The following is a 15,623-nucleotide window of genomic DNA, read 5'->3' as shown; positions in this document are numbered from 1 at the left end:
TTCGACTTACTGCCAAGTAACTTTTGCATGTTAACAGAATTCGAGTAAGTTATCAGAATAACAGGTATAGCTAAAAGTTAAAATAATTAAAATAATTAAAAATAACCTCTCCTCAAATGAGGAAAATGACTCTTACTATTGAAAAATAAATCACGAAAATTAATAAGTAGTATTTCGAAGTGAGGTGGTTTTTGTTAAGTGTGCAGTGAATGGAGGTGCAGGACAGGAGGACTGGAATTACTTTAGGAGCTGCGATGAGTTTGAAAAGGATTTGACTAGAAATGTAATTCAGGAGGGATGGAAACAGTTAACAGAAAGAGAAAGAAAATAAAAACCCCAGAGCCGGCCTCCCTCCCTCCCTCCGTGTTTTCTAATGAAATGAAAGTGAAACTGACAGCAAGGAAAGCTAGAGAGAGAGACACAAACACAACACACAGATCTTACAAAATGAGCACTGAGACACACAGAGACAGTGATACACTGACACTGAGACACTGAAAAGAGACAGACTGGAGCAAGTGAGGACGGAGAGAGAGAGAGACACACAAACACAACACACAAATCTTACAAAATGAGCACTGAGACACACAGAGACAGTGATACACTGACACTGAGACACTGAAAAGAGACAGACTGGAGCAAGTGAGGACGGAGAGAGAGAGAGACACACAAACACAACACACAAATCTTACAAAATGAGCACTGAGACACACAGAGACAGTGATACACTGACACTGAGACACTGAAAAGAGACAGACTGGAGCAAGTGAGGAGGGAGAGAGAGAGAGAGAGACACACACAAACACAACACACACATCTTACAAAATTAGCACTGAGACACACTGAGACAGTGATACACTGACACTGAGACACTGAAAAGAGACAGACTGGAGCAAGTGAGGACGGAGAGAGAGAGAGACCAAATACCTGACCAAATACCGGCTCAGTGACCACAACCTGGCCATTGAAAAAGGCCGACAGAGGCAAACCTGGCTGGCCAGGGAGAACAGGCACTGTGGTCACTGTGAGACAGGAGAGGTCGAGACAGAGATTCACTTCCTGACACAGTGTGAAAAATATAAAAACATAAGGGACATTTTCTTCCCCAAATTCTGTGATTTAGTCCCAGAATTCCCAAAAATGTGTGATACCCAGAAGCTGTCAATCCTGCTGGGGGAAGACAAACACACAGCCAGACTGGCTGGTCAATACGTGGAGACCTGTCATAGCCTGAGGGACAGACCGTGAACACGTCACACTAGAGAGGGAAAAGAGAGAGGGAGGGAGGGAGGGATTCTGTTTAATATAGAGGGAGGGAGGGAGGGAGGGAGGGAGGGGGTATTCTGTTTAATTGAGGGAGGGGGGATTCTGTTTAATATAGAGGGGGGAAGGGGGTACTGTTTGGTATAGAGGGGAAGGGAGGGATTCTGTTTACTGTATTAATATAGAGGGAGGAGGGATACTGTTAGTATTAAGAAAAATTCTTTGTCTGTATATTTGAGTCGGTTATGCCATGTATGTGCTTTGGCAACACAATTATTTTTATTGTCATGCCAATAAAGCCAGTTTGAATTGAATTGAATTGAGAGAGAGAGACACACAAACACAACACACAAATCTTACAAAATGAGCACTGAGACACAGAGAGGGAGACAGAGACTGTATGCCAACACTGAAAAGAGACTGTGCAGACTGGAGCAAGTGAGGAGAGAGAGAGAGAGAGAGAGAGAGAGAGAGAGAGAGCAAGCAGAGAGACAGGAGAGAGGGGAAGAGAGCAAGGAGAGAGACAGGAGAGAGAGGAAGAGAGCAAGGAGAGAGAGATACAAACACAACACACTGATCTGACCACAATAACTAAAAACAAATCTCAAACATTAGTGAGGACTAGCAGTTTCCTGACTCGAGCATCGCTGAGAAGACTGTAATAGAATCCTCCAGCCAACACACACCTTCACTTAGGGGGCGTTTACTGGCCTTAACTGTGAGGTTTCTGAAGACCTACAGTCGATGCTGTTAGCAGGTGTTTCAGTATTGTCGCATTTTAATTTTTTTAGATACATCTTGAGAACCGCCTGTCCGATTGTGATGAAACCTGCTCATGACCTTTGGCTCACAAGCTGTTGAGAGTCTCAGAATCTGTGTGTGTGTGTGTGTGTGTGTGTGTGTGTGTGTGTGTGTGTGTGTGTGTAGTTGACACACTGGTTTGCTTGCACCTCTTGTCTGCAGGGACGCCTGTTGCCATGGTGCAGCCCAATGGAATCATGGGTAACGAGCTGAAGTCGGACATGATTGGAGGGGAGGGGTCGATGGGGCTCAGGGGTCAGGGGTCACTGCAGATCCCTCCAGAGCTGGCGAGCAACGAGATCGTGCAGAGAGTGATCGCGGAGAATCAGGATCTGAGAGGTATGAGAAATACACACAGAGAAATCAGAGAGACTGAGACAGATACACACTGCTATACACGCACTGAGAGATAGAGACCGATCACAAAGAATCAGGATCTGAGAGGTACCAGAGACTCACAGAGAGAAATGCACAGAAATATACACAGAGATATGATAAGAGATACACACTGCTATGCACACATGCTAAGACATCTCTCCTCCCCCTCCCCTCTCTCTCTCTCTCTCTCTCTCTCTCAGATGCGATCAGACAGAGTAACCAGGCTCTGCGGGAGCGCTATGAGGAGATGCTGTCTTTCCGGGCTCGGAGTCGGGAGGAGAGAGAATTCCTGCTGGGAAAGTTTAGGGAGGCACGCAGCCTGGTGGAGCGGCTGACCCAGGACAAAATCGGGTTGCAGAGACAGAACCAGGAGCTGAGGAGCAGCATGCAGGTAACCGGGACCAGAACCCAGTATCACTGCACAGCACAGTACAGTACAGCAAAGGAAAGCACAGGATAACACAGCGTAGGTTAGACGGAGACAGAACCAGGAGCCACGACACACATAGTTGATAGCGTCTGTGAAATGGATCCCCTATTAACCTTATAGATATTAGACATATTTTTCGTTGTAATGCTGTTCCTGAGCACAGATCATTTGGGCTCAGGAGGCACCCAGAGAATCAGAACCTCAGTCTGTCTCGTTTATTTTTCAAGCTGGTACCAGACAGGACCACAGAGCAGGAGAAGATGGAAGTGGGAGAGGAGAGAGCGTCCAGCAGAGAGGTAAGAGGGAGAACGCACAGCCGATACTGCAGTACACAGGATTGAGGAGCAGGGGGCAGGAGAGAGCATGGAGGGGAGGAAAGGGAGAGGGGAGAAAGGAGGTGAATTCTCAAATATAGGACTGGTTATTATTGTGTGAGCAGGGGGTGTCTCAGTGTCTGTGTGTGTGTGCAGGGTGTCTCAGTGTCTCTGGGTGTGTATGCACAGTGTCTCAGTGTCTCTGACAGTGTGGTTCTCTCTCTCTCTCCCCCCCTGTGTGTGTTCAGGGTGTCTCAGTGTCTCTGACAGTGTGGTTCTCTCTCTCTCCCCCCCTGTGTGTGTTCAGGGTGTCTCAGTGTCTCTGACAGTGTGGTTCTCTCTCTCTCCCCCCCTGTGTGTGTTCAGGGTGTCTCAGTGTCTCTGACAGTGTGGTTCTCTCTCTCTCCCCCCCTGTGTGTGTTCAGGGTGTCTCAGTGTCTCTGACAGTGTGGTTCTCTCTCTCTCTCTCTCCCCCCCTGTGTGTGTTCAGGGTGTCTCAGTGTCTCTGACAGTGTGGTTCTCTCTCTCTCTCTCTCTCTCTCTCTCTCTCTCTCTCTCTCTCTCTAGGGTACCAGCAGTGCTGCCAGCTCTCTTGACTCCTTTAACACTCTCACTCAGAGCACGTGTGAGGCAGAGAAACCAGAGAGAGACTCCACAACTGCCAAGGTGAGGCTGATTCACAACACAACACAAACATGCATAACACAACACTGCACAGCACAGCACGACACAAAGATACACGACATAGCCAACACTGCACAACACCACAACACTGCACAACACCACAACACTGCACAACACAGATCCACAACTGCCAAGGTGAGGCTGATTCACAACACAACACAAACATGCATAACACAACACTGCACAGCACAGCACGACACAAAGATACACGACATAGCCAACACTGCACAACACCACAACACTGCACAACACAGATCCACAACTGCCAAGGTGATGCTGCTACACAATACAACACTACACAACATAGATACACTACACAATACTGAACAACACAATCCTAAACTACACAACAATACAATAAACATTACTAACCCCCCTCCCTCTTTCAGCCCCGCGAGGAAGGAGGGAACGAGTTTCTGCTGCTGTTGAAGGAGAGGAAGGAGGAGCTTGAGGAGTCTCTGAGCCGGATGAGGGAGAGAAACGAGAGACTGGAGAGAGAGAGAGAGGAGCTGGAGAGCAGACTGAGAGAGAGCGAGAGACTGCAAGGGTCAGGGGGGAAGGAGACACGCAGGTCAGGACAGCACAGTGTGATACACCACACAGGGAAGCATTGTAAAGCACAGAGAGGTCTGGTAAAGCACAGGGAAGCATTGTAAAGCACAGAGAGGTCTGGTAAAGCATAGGGAAGCATTGTAAAGCACAGAGAGGTGTGGTAAAGCATAGGGAAGCATTGTAAAGCACAGAGAGGTCTGGTAAAGCATAGGGAAGCATTGTAAAGCACAGAGAGGTCTGGTAAAGCATAGGGAAGCATTGTAAAGCACAGAGAGGTCTGGTAAAGCATAGGGAAGCATTGTAAAGCACAGAGAGGTGTGGTAAAGCATAGGGAAGCATTGTAAAGCACAGAGAGGTCTGGTAAAGCATAGGGAAGCATTGTAAAGCACAGAGAGGTCTGGTAAAGCATAGGGAAGCATTGTAAAGCACAGAGAGGTCTGGTAAAGCACAGGGAAGCATTGTAAAGCACAGAGAGGTCTGGTAAAGCATAGGGAAGCATTGTAAAGCACAGAGAGGTCTGGTAAAGCATAGGGAAGCATTGTAAAGCACAGAGAGGTCTGGTAAAGCATAGGGAAGCATTGTAAAGCACAGAGAGGTCTGGTAAAGCATAGGGAAGCATTGTAAAGCACAGAGAGGTGTGGTAAAGCATAGGGAAGCATTGTAAAGCACAGAGAGGTCTGGTAAAGCATAGGGAAGCATTGTAAAGCACAGAGAGGTCTGGTAAAGCATAGGGAAGCATTGTAAAGCACAGAGAGGTCTGGTAAAGCACAGGGAAGCATTGTAAAGCACAGAGAGGTCTGGTAAAGCATAGGGAAGCATTGTAAAGCACAGAGAGGTCTGGTAAAGCATAGGGAAGCATTGTAAAGCACAGAGAGGTCTGGTAAAGCACAGGGAAGCATTGTAAAGCACAGAGAGGTGTGGTAAAGCACAGGGAAGCATTGTAAAGCACAGAGAGGTCTGTGGGATTTCTCGTGTGAACTGACCCTGTTGCATCTCTGCACAGCAGAGAGGACTCTGCCTCCTGTGAAGAGTGGAAGAGGCTGGTGCTGGAGCTGAGAGAGAAGATCCAGGAGTCTGAGAGGAGGTGAGGGTGAGAGAGAGAGAGAGAGAGAGAGAGAGAGAGGGGGGGGGGGGGGCTGGAGGATTGTTATTCTTATTTTCACCTAATTATTCTTCTTCTCCTTCTCCTAATTCACCCTCTTCCAATTTCTAATTCTTCAAATAACGTTCTTCTAACTCTCCTCCTAATAATGTTTCCGAATTCTAATTCTTTATCTTCTAATTCTTCTCCTAAATCTTAATTTATTTGAATTGTTCCTCTTCTAATTCTTCCTTCTAATTTCTCATTTAATTCTTCTTCTCGTGTGTCTTTGAATTATTTCTTCTCCTTCTCTCTTCTATTCTTATTTCGATCCCTCTCAAATTCTTTCTCTCCTGATATTCTTCCTCTTCTAATTCTCCTTCAAACAATTCTTCTCTTCCTACTTTTTCTTCTCGTTAGTCGTAAAAGTATATTATTATTATTATTATTATTTATTTCTTAGCAGACGCCCTTATCCAGGGCGACTTACAATCGTAAGCAAATACATTTCAAGTGTTACAATACAAGTAATACAATAAGAGCAAGAAATACAATAACTTTTGTTCAAGTAAAGTACAAGTGTGACAAACCACAATTCAATAATACAGCAGATAATAGTGATAGTTACATCAGGATATGATTAAATAGTGATAGTTACATCAGGATGTGATTAAATACAAAGTACTACAGGTTAAAAACTTGGCAGATTACAGTATTCTGAAGTACAGGATTAAATGCAGTAAAATAGGGGGCAGATAAGAGCAAAATAAAGCACATTTACATGAAGGGTGATAGTGTCCCAGGATACAAACAGAGGCGTTCTACAGGTGCTGTTTGAAGAGGTGAGTCTTGAGGAGGCGCCGGAAGGTGGTCAGGGACTGGGCAGTCCTGACATCTGTAGCAAGGTCATTCCACCACTGCGGAGCAAGGGTGGAGAAGGAGCGGGCTCGGGAGGCAGGGGAGCGTAGCGGTGGTAGAGCTAGTCTTCTAGTGCAGGCGGAGCGGAGAGGTCGAGTGGTGGTGTAGGGAGAGATGAGGGTCTGGAGGTAGCTGGGTGCAGTCTGGTCAAGGCATCTGTAGGCTAGTACAAGAGTCTTGAACTGGATGCGAGCAGTGATCATATCATCATCATCATCATTGTCGTCACCGTCTCCCATCTCTCTCTCCCTGCTGTTGTTCCCTCAGGAACGTGGAGCTCCAGAGCCGAGTGGAGTCTCTTCAGAAGATATCAGCCCAGCTGGAGCGCTCGGAGGCCAGGCTGAAACTGAGAGAGAGGGAGCTGGAGAGGGAGGGTGAGGAAAGAGCTCAGAAACTCACAGAGGTACAAAATATAAATACATCATTAAAAACATATCGTGCAACACATCATACAAAATAACTGGATTACACAACATCTAATACGAAATAGAGGGTTTTCATTTAGTTTTAAGGTATGTGGCACTTGCAAGGCTGTAGGGGGCACCGATGTTATCGTGGCGCGTAGGGCCGATGGGGGAAGAGTGTAGGGGTGTCGTTTTTATTTCGGCACTGCTCACAGCAATATCAACAAAAAGAAAATATGGGCTCCCGAGTGGCGCATCCAGTAAAGGCGCTCCTCGCAGGATGTGCTCTATAGCCTGGAGATCGCAGGTTCGAATCCAGGCTATGTCACAGCTGACCGTGACCGAGAGTTCCTAGGGGGCGGCGCACAATTGGCTGAGCGCTGCCCGGGTAGGGAGGGCTTAGGTCGGCAGGGGAATCCACGGCTCACCGCGCATCAGCGACCCCTGTGGCCGATAGGGCGCCTGTGGCTCTGCAGCGGAGCCGCCAGATCTGTGTTGTCCTCCGGCACTATAGGTCTGGTGGCATTGCTGTGGATCTGCAGTGCGAAAAATGACGGCTTGGAAGGAGCACGTTTCGGAGGACGCGTGTTCCAGCCTCCGTTTCCCGAGTCGGCACGGGGGTTGCGAGCGGTGAGCCGGGGATACAGATAATAATTGGGCATGCTAAATTGGGGTGAAAACCGGGGTAAAAATAATTGGCGATGACTAAATTTATAAAAAAAAAAAAAAAAAAAAAAGAAAATATTACTTTTGGAGCATCACGCCATACAAGGCTGGCTGAAAATGCGTGCGGAATTTGTGACCATACCTTTCTGATTGTGTGCAGTTGTAATACGGGAAACGGCATGCTGCAGCTCCTGCGCTCAGCGTTAGTCAAGTCCTGCTCTGACGGCATGTTCTGTAACAACACACAGACGTTTGGTCGCAACTGTTGCATGAAACTGGGGTTACTGTATGCTGCTGGTGTTAATAATATACAGCCCCTCTCCTCACTGAAGCATTTGTCTGTCAGCTGACAAGGTTTCAGCTGATATCCCATCATGCCTTTCTTCTTAAAAGCGTACAGCCTCTATACATGAAACCCCAATATCTCTGACAAGCACCTTTTGAAAACCCTGAACATGTAATACAATATTGAATATCAAACCAGACCTTACTAAATATAACATCAAACTAGAACATAATATAATATATAAATGAAACAAAAACTGTGAGTGAGCCCCTTTTCTCTGAGGGCTCAGGGCTCAGTTCAGGGTGTGACTGTACCCCCTGCCCCCCTCAGCAGCTGACGAAGGACAGTGAGCCCCTGAAAGCCCAGGTGACCTCGCTGCTGGGAGAGCTACAGGAGAGACAGGCCAGTCTGGAGAGCTGCCAGCGGGAGAGGAGCACCATTGAGGATAAGTGAGTCTCTCTCTCTCTCTCTCTGGCGATCTGTTATCCTGTCTGTCTCTGTTTCTCCCAGTCTGCTTCAGGTGAGCGAGTCACGCCACACTCTGGAGAGAGAATGTGTGTGTGTGTGTGTGTCTCTTGTGTTTATCTGTCTCTGTGTGTCTCTCAGGCTGCGTCAGGTGAGCGAGTCGCACCGCGCTCTGGAGAGTGTGTGTGTGTGTGCGTCTCTCTCTCCCTCTGTCTGTCTCTGTAATCCTCTCTCTGTGTGTCTCTCAGGCTGCGTCAGGTGAACGAGTCGCACCGTGCTCTGGAGAGTGTGTGTGTGTGTGCGTCTCTCTCTCCCTCTGTCTGTCTCTGTAATCCTCTCTCTGTGTGTCTCTCAGGCTGCGTCAGGTGAGCGAGTCGCACCGTGCTCTGGAGAGTGTGTGTGTGTGTGTGTCTCTCTCTCCCTCTGTCTGTCTCTGTAATCCTCTCTCTGTGTGTCTCTCAGGCTGCGTCAGGTGAGCGAGTCGCACCGCGCTCTGGAGAGTGTGTGTGTGTGTGCGTCTCTCTCTCCCTCTGTCTGTCTCTGTAATCCTCTCTCTGTGTGTCTCTCAGGCTGCGTCAGGTGAGCGAGTCGCACCGCGCTCTGGAGAGTGTGTGTGTGTGTGCGTCTCTCTCTCCCTCTGTCTGTCTCTGTAATCCTCTGTGTGTCTCTCAGGCTGCGTCAGGTGAGCGAGTCGCACCGCGCTCTGGAGAGTGTGTGTGTGTGTGCGTCTCTCTCTCCCTCTGTCTGTCTCTGTAATCCTCTCTCTGTGTGTCTCTCAGGCTGCGTCAGGTGAGCGAGTCGCACCGCGCTCTGGAGAGTGTGTGTGTGTGTGCGTCTCTCTCTCCCTCTGTCTGTCTCTGTAATCCTCTCTCTGTGTGTCTCTCAGGCTGCGTCAGGTGAGCGAGTCGCACCGCGCTCTGGAGAGTGTGTGTGTGTGTGCGTCTCTCTCTCCCTCTGTCTGTCTCTGTAATCCTCTCTCTGTGTGTCTCTCAGGCTGCGTCAGGTGAGCGAGTCGCACCGCGCTCTGGAGAGTGTGTGTGTGTGTGCGTCTCTCTCTCCCTCTGTCTGTCTCTGTAATCCTCTCTCTGTGTGTCTCTCAGGCTGCGTCAGGTGAGCGAGTCGCACCGCGCTCTGGAGAGTGTGTGTGTGTGTGCGTGTCTCTCTCCCTCTGTCTGTCTCTGTAATCCTCTCTCTGTGTGTCTCTCAGGCTGCGTCAGGTGAGCGAGTCGCACCGCGCTCTGGAGAGTGTGTGTGTGTGTGCGTCTCTCTCTCCCTCTGTCTGTCTCTGTAATCCTCTCTCTGTGTGTCTCTCAGGCTGCGTCAGGTGAGCGAGTCGCACCGCGCTCTGGAGAGTGTGTGTGTGTGTGCGTCTCTCTCTCCCTCTGTCTGTCTCTGTAATCCTCTCTCTGTGTGTCTCTCAGGCTGCGTCAGGTGAACGAGTCGCACCGCGCTCTGGAGAGTGTGTGTGTGTGTGCGTCTCTCTCTCCCTCTGTCTGTCTCTGTAATCCTCTCTCTGTGTGTCTCTCAGGCTGCGTCAGGTGAGCGAGTCGCACCGTGCTCTGGAGAGTGTGTGCGTGTGTGCGTCTCTCTCTCTCTCCCTCTGTCTGTCTCTGTAATCCTCTCTCTGTGTGTCTCTCAGGCTGCGTCAGGTGAGCGAGTCGCACCGTGCTCTGGAGAGTGTGTGCGTGTGTGCGTCTCTCTCTCTCTCCCTCTGTCTGTCTCTGTAATCCTCTCTCTGTGTGTCTCTCAGGCTGCGTCAGGTGAGCGAGTCGCACCGTGCTCTGGAGCGTGTGTGTGTGTGTGCGTCTCTCTCTCCCTCTGTCTGTCTCTGTAATCCTCTCTCTGTGTGTCTCTCAGGCTGCGTCAGGTGAGCGAGTCGCACCACGCTCTGGAGAGTGTGTGTGTGTGTGCGTCTCTCTCTCCCTCTGTCTGTCTCTGTAATCCTCTCTCTGTGTGTCTCTCAGGCTGCGTCAGGTGAGCGAGTCGCACCGCGCTGTGGAGAGTGTGTGTGTGTGTGCGTCTCTCTCTCCCTCTGTCTGTCTCTGTAATCCTCTGTGTGTCTCTCAGGCTGCGTCAGGTGAGCGAGTCGCACCGCGCTCTGGAGAGTGTGTGTGTGTGTGCGTCTCTCTCTCCCTCTGTCTGTCTCTGTAATCCTCTCTCTGTGTGTCTCTCAGGCTGCGTCAGGTGAGCGAGTCGCACCGTGCTCTGGAGAGAGATTGTGAGGTGATGAGGAAGCAGCACAGCGTGAGTCTGGACCAGCTGAGGATGAAGGCACAGGACCTGGAGTCTGCACTCAAACTGGAGCGGCACACCGTGTCAGAGGAGAAGTGAGTGAGAAAGGAGGAGAGTGTGTGAGAGAAGAGGGGAGGAAGAGTTTGTGGTCACCAATCCACCCCCTCTGTCTCTCTCTCTCTCTCTCAAATTCAAATAGACTTTATCGGCATGACAAGTCACACTAGCATTGCCAATGATAATGCAGCAAATTTACAGAAACACTGAACATTTTTATAAATACATATATATTTACAGAACACAATAACAGTACAACAGTGCTAGCGTTGAACGTCCTCCACTCTCCCCTCTTTCATTGAGAAACCTCCTTTTTGCCAGCAGCTTGACAAAATATTTGTCTCTGATTCCTCTCCACTCTCCCTCTCCCTCTCAGGAGGAAGCTGGCTCAGTTACAGCATGCCTACACCACTCTGTTTCAAGACTACGACCAGCAGCTCAAGAAAGAAAACGCCAACAAGCACAAGGTGACGGGAGAGAGATGACAAAATTAATTGCTGTTTACTTTTGTTCTATAGGTTTCGAATCATGTGTGTTCTAGCTGTGTTGATAGCGTTATGTGTTTCTGCCTGTGTGTGTCTGTGTCTGCATTGATTTGATTACGTTTCTGTCTGTTGTGTGTGTGTGTGTGTGTTTCTGTGTTGATTTGTGTGCGTTCCTCTCTCTCTCTGTGCTCAGGGTCAGGATCTTGAGGATCTGAAGACCCAGCTGCAGGAAGCAGAAAATGCTCTGGTGCTGAAGCAGGATCTCATCGACAAGCTGAAAGAGGAGTCCGAGAGAAACAGGGGAGCGCTGGAGACTGTGCCAGTGCTGACAGCTCAGGTACTGAGGAGATGAGAGCGAGGAGAAGAGAGGGGAGAGAAACAGGGGAGTGCTGGAGACTGTGCCAGTGCTGACAGCTCAGGTACTGAGGAGAGGAGAAAGGAGAGAAGAGAGGGGAGAGAAACAGGGGAGCGCTGGAGACTGTGCCAGTGCTGACAGCTCAGGTACTGAGGAGAGGAGAGCGAGGAGAAGAGAGGGGAGAGAAACAGGGGAGCGCTGGAGACTGTGCCAGTGCTGACAGAGTGAGACTGAGGAGAGTGGAGAGGTCTATGTTAGGGGTATCGGGGTGCGTAGTGTGTGTTTGGGGGTGTCAGATCTCGGTTAAGGGGGTGTGTAGCGTGTGCATTCACGTTGTTCTCTCTCTCTCTCCAGGCTGAGATTTACCGCGCTGATTTCCTGGCTGAGAGGCAGGCTCGGGAGCAGCTTCACCAGCAGAAGGAGGTCCTGCAGGAGCAGCTGCAGCAGCTGAGTGCACAGCTGGAGGGGGCGAGCAGGTGAGACCCCAAACACTGAACCGCGTCAACACTGAGCCGCATCAACACTGAACCGCATCAACACTGAACCGCATCAACACTGAACCGCATCAACACTGAACCGCATCAACACTGAACCGCATCAACACTGAGCCGCGTCAACACTGAGCCGCGTCAACACTGAACCGCATCAACGCTGAACCGCATCAACACTGAGCCGCGTCAACACTGAACCGCATCAACACTGAACCGCGTCAACACTGAACCGCGTCAACACTGAACCGCGTCAACACTGAACCGCATCAACGCTGAACCGCATCAACACTGAGCCGCGTCAACACTGAACCGCATCAACACTGAACCACGTCAACACTGAACCGCATCAACACTGAGCCGCGTCAACACTGAACCACGTCAACACTGAACCACATCAACACTGAGCCGCATCAACACTGAACCACGTCAACACTGAACCACGTCAACACTGAGCCGCATCAACACTGAACCGCATCAACACTGAACCGCATCAACACTGAACCACGTCAACACTGAACCACGTCAACACTGAACCACGTCAACACTGAACCACGTCAACACTGAACCGCATCAACACTGAACCACGTCAACACTGAACCACGTCAACACTGAGCCGCGTCAACACTGAACCACGTCAACACTGAGCCGCGTCAACACTGAACCACGTCAACACTGAACCACGTCAACACTGAGCCGCGTCAACACTGAACCGCATCAACGCTGAACCGCATCAACACTGAACCGCATCAACACTGAACCGCGTCAACACTGAGCCGCGTCAACACTGAACCGCGTCAACACTGAACCACGTCAACACTGAACCGCATCAACACTGAACCGCATCAACACTGAACCGCATCAACACTGAACCACATCAACACTGAACCGCGTCAACACTGAGCCGCGTCAACACTGAACCGCGTCAACACTGAACCGCGTCAACACTGAATCCCCTCGTTGTCACTTTATTGACGATGATTCTGTTCCTTTGTCTTCCCAGGGCTCGCATGGAGGAGCTTCAGCAGAGACATCTAGAGAATTACAGACCCCCCCTGCACACCCCTCTCCAGCACCCCCTTCAACACCCCCTTCAACACCCCCTTCAGCACCCCCTACCCCAGCCAGGTGAGTCAGGGGGCACAGCACCCCTTATAACAGCGTCCTGCAGTAAAAGTGCCCCACAACACAGCAAAGTGTAGTAAAGCACAGTGAGGTCTGGTAAAGCATAGGGAAGCATTGTAAAGCACAGAGAGGTGTGGTAAAGCATAGGGAAGCATTGTAAAGCACAGAGAGGTCTGGTAAAGCATAGGGAAGCATTGTAAAGCACAGAGAGGTCTGGTAAAGCATAGGGAAGCATTGTAAAGCACAGAGAGGTCTGGTAAAGCATAGGGAAGCATTGTAAAGCACAGAGAGGTCTGGTAAAGCATAGGGAAGCATTGTAAAGCACAGAGAGGTCTGGTAAAGCATAGGGAAGCATTGTAAAGCACAGAGAGGTCTGGTAAAGCATAGGGAAGCATTGTAAAGCACAGAGAGGTCTGGTAAAGCATAGGGAAGCATTGTAAAGCACAGAGAGGTCTGGTAAAGCATAGGGAAGCATTGTAAAGCACAGAGAGGTCTGGTAAAGCATAGGGAAGCATTGTAAAGCACAGAGGTATGGTAAAGCATAGGGAAGCATTGTAAAGCACAGAGAGGTCTGGTAAAGCATAGGGAAGCATTGTAAAGCACAGAGAGGTCTGGTAAAGCATAGGGAAGCATTGTAAAGCACAGAGAGGTCTGGTAAAGCATAGGGAAGCAATAAAGCCCAGTGAAACACATACACAAATCTTTTACTGATTTATTAATGATTACGAATTGTATGGCTCTCTCTCCCAGCTGCCTTTGCCCCAATGACCGGGGGAGCGACGGTCCCCTTCAGCCCGGCTCAGGAGGGAGGCGGTCGGAGGCACAGCTACACAGAGGAGCAGCCGGACTACCGGTGCCCCAAGTGCCAATACCAAGCTCCAGACATGGACACACTGCAAATACATGTGATGGACTGCATACAGTGAGGGGGGGAGTGAGGGGGCAGAGGGACTGCATACAGTGAGGGGGGGGAGTGAGGGGGCAGAGGGACTGCATACAGTGAGGGGGGGAGTGAGGGGGCAGAGGGACTGCATACAGTGAGGGGGGGGAGTGAGGGGGCAGAGGGACTGCATACAGTGAGGGGGGAGTGAGGGGGCAGAGGGACTGCATACAGTGAGAGGGGGGAGTGAGGGGGCAGAGGGACTGCATACAGTGAGGGGGGGGAGTGAGGGGGCAGAGGGACTGCATACAGTGAGGGGGGAGTGAGGGGGCAGAGGGACTGCATACAGTGAGAGGGGGGAGTGAGGGGGCAGAGGGACTGCATACAGTGAGGGGGGGAGTGAGGGGGCAGAGGGACTGCATACAGTGAGGGGGGAGTGAGGGGGCAGAGGGACTGCATACAGTGAGGGGGGGGGAGTGGATGGGGAGAGGGGGGGGTTGGAGAGGGGAGTGGAAAGAGGGGAACATCAACACACGGCCTTGTAATTCTACATGAAGGATATGAATAATGCCTTTTACTGTCACACAGATTAATAACATTAGTATCTTATTGGAGGGGGTGGGAATGGTACAGGAGGGGGGGGGGCATATTTTAAAATCGGGGGGGGCGCTACTGACAAAATCGACAGACCCATTATATAATTTTTCATTTTTATTTCCTGTAACCATCGTGATCATTGCTGCTTATACACTGGCTACAGAGAATCTGTGGAACTTGTCTGATAATAAATACCAGCATGACAGAGTTCTTATTATTATTATTATTATTATTATTATTATTATTATTAGTGTTATTCATTGTATTGTTGTTTTTGGGGTTGAAATTATGCTAATTAAAAAACGTACAAGCTTGCTGTATGAGGGCATGCTATGAAATAATTGATCAATACGGATTATTTGTGTGTGTTGAATGACTGGGTGGAGCATCTGTTGATTGTGTGTTTCTGTATCTGTGTGTGTGTGTGTGTATCTGTTTGCGTGTCTGTATCTGTGTGTGTGTGCCTGTGTATCTGTTTGCGTGTCTGTATCTGTGTGTGTGTGCCTGTGTATCTGTTTGCGTGTCTGTATCTGTGTGTGTGTGCCTGTATCTGTGCGCGTGTCTGTATTTGTGTATCTGTGTGTGTGCCTGTGTGTCTGTATTTGTGTATCTGTGTGTGCGCCTGTGTATCTGTGTGTGTGCCTGTGTATCTGTGTGTGTGCCTGTGTATCTGTGTGTGTGTGCCTGTGTATCTGTGCGCGTGTCTGTATTTGTGTATCTGTGTGTGTGCCTGTGTGTCTGTATTTGTGTATCTGTGTGTGCGCCTGTGTATCTGTGTGTGTGCCTGTGTATCTGTGTGTGTGCCTGTGTGCCTGTGTATCTGTGCGCGTGTCTGTATTTGTGTATCTGTGTGTGTGCCTGTGTGTCTGTATTTGTGTATCTGTGTGTGCGCCTGTGTATCTGTGTGTGTGCCTGTGTATCTGTGTGTGTGCCTGTGTATCTGTGTGTGTGCCTGTGTATCTGTGCGCGTGTCTGTATTTGTGTATCTGTGTGTGTGCCTGTGTGTCTGTGCGCGTGTCTGTATTTGTGTATCTGTGTGTGCGCCTGTGTATCTGTGTGCGTGTCTGTATTTGTGTATCTGTGTGTGTGCCTGTGTATCTGTGCGCGTGTCTGTATTTGTGTATCTGTGCGCGTGTCTGTATCTGTCTATCTGTGTGTGTGT

At 49.7% G+C, this 15,623-nt stretch overlaps 1 protein-coding gene across 4 annotated transcripts in view; it reads left to right on the top strand.

Moving 5' to 3' along the window:
• ikbkg (inhibitor of nuclear factor kappa B kinase regulatory subunit gamma) overlaps window positions 1–13,929 on the top strand; it is a 15,587-nt gene extending 1,658 nt beyond the window's left edge. The window contains exons 1-15 of one of the 4 annotated variants that reach the window (XM_059017452.1): window positions 1,471–2,020; window positions 2,227–2,403; window positions 2,643–2,833; window positions 3,100–3,168; window positions 3,754–3,852; window positions 4,260–4,441; window positions 5,426–5,506; window positions 6,689–6,824; window positions 8,111–8,226; window positions 10,417–10,569; window positions 10,908–10,998; window positions 11,210–11,353; window positions 11,726–11,847; window positions 12,863–12,987; window positions 13,735–13,929. In XM_059017452.1, coding sequence (XP_058873435.1) covers window positions 2,008–2,020; window positions 2,227–2,403; window positions 2,643–2,833; window positions 3,100–3,168; window positions 3,754–3,852; window positions 4,260–4,441; window positions 5,426–5,506; window positions 6,689–6,824; window positions 8,111–8,226; window positions 10,417–10,569; window positions 10,908–10,998; window positions 11,210–11,353; window positions 11,726–11,847; window positions 12,863–12,987; window positions 13,735–13,910 — 1,875 coding nt within the window. In that variant the 5' untranslated portion in view covers window positions 1,471–2,007 and the 3' untranslated portion in view covers window positions 13,911–13,929. Of the gene's footprint in view, window positions 1–1,470; window positions 2,021–2,226; window positions 2,404–2,642; window positions 2,834–3,099; window positions 3,169–3,753; window positions 3,853–4,259; window positions 4,442–5,425; window positions 5,507–6,688; window positions 6,825–8,107; window positions 8,227–10,416; window positions 10,570–10,907; window positions 10,999–11,209; window positions 11,354–11,725; window positions 11,848–12,862; window positions 12,988–13,734 lie in introns of those variants that run through there. The other 3 variants (XM_059017451.1, XM_059017450.1, XM_059017453.1) reach the window with 3 other exon arrangements.
• The last annotated feature ends 1,694 nt before the right edge of the window (window positions 13,930–15,623 follow it).

Source organism: Acipenser ruthenus, chromosome 56 (assembly GCF_902713425.1).
Source record: "Acipenser ruthenus chromosome 56, fAciRut3.2 maternal haplotype, whole genome shotgun sequence".
NCBI lineage: Eukaryota > Metazoa > Chordata > Actinopteri > Acipenseriformes > Acipenseridae > Acipenser > Acipenser ruthenus.
Note: the sequence above shows the minus strand (reverse complement) of the source record. Positions and strands in the feature narration are given on the sequence as shown.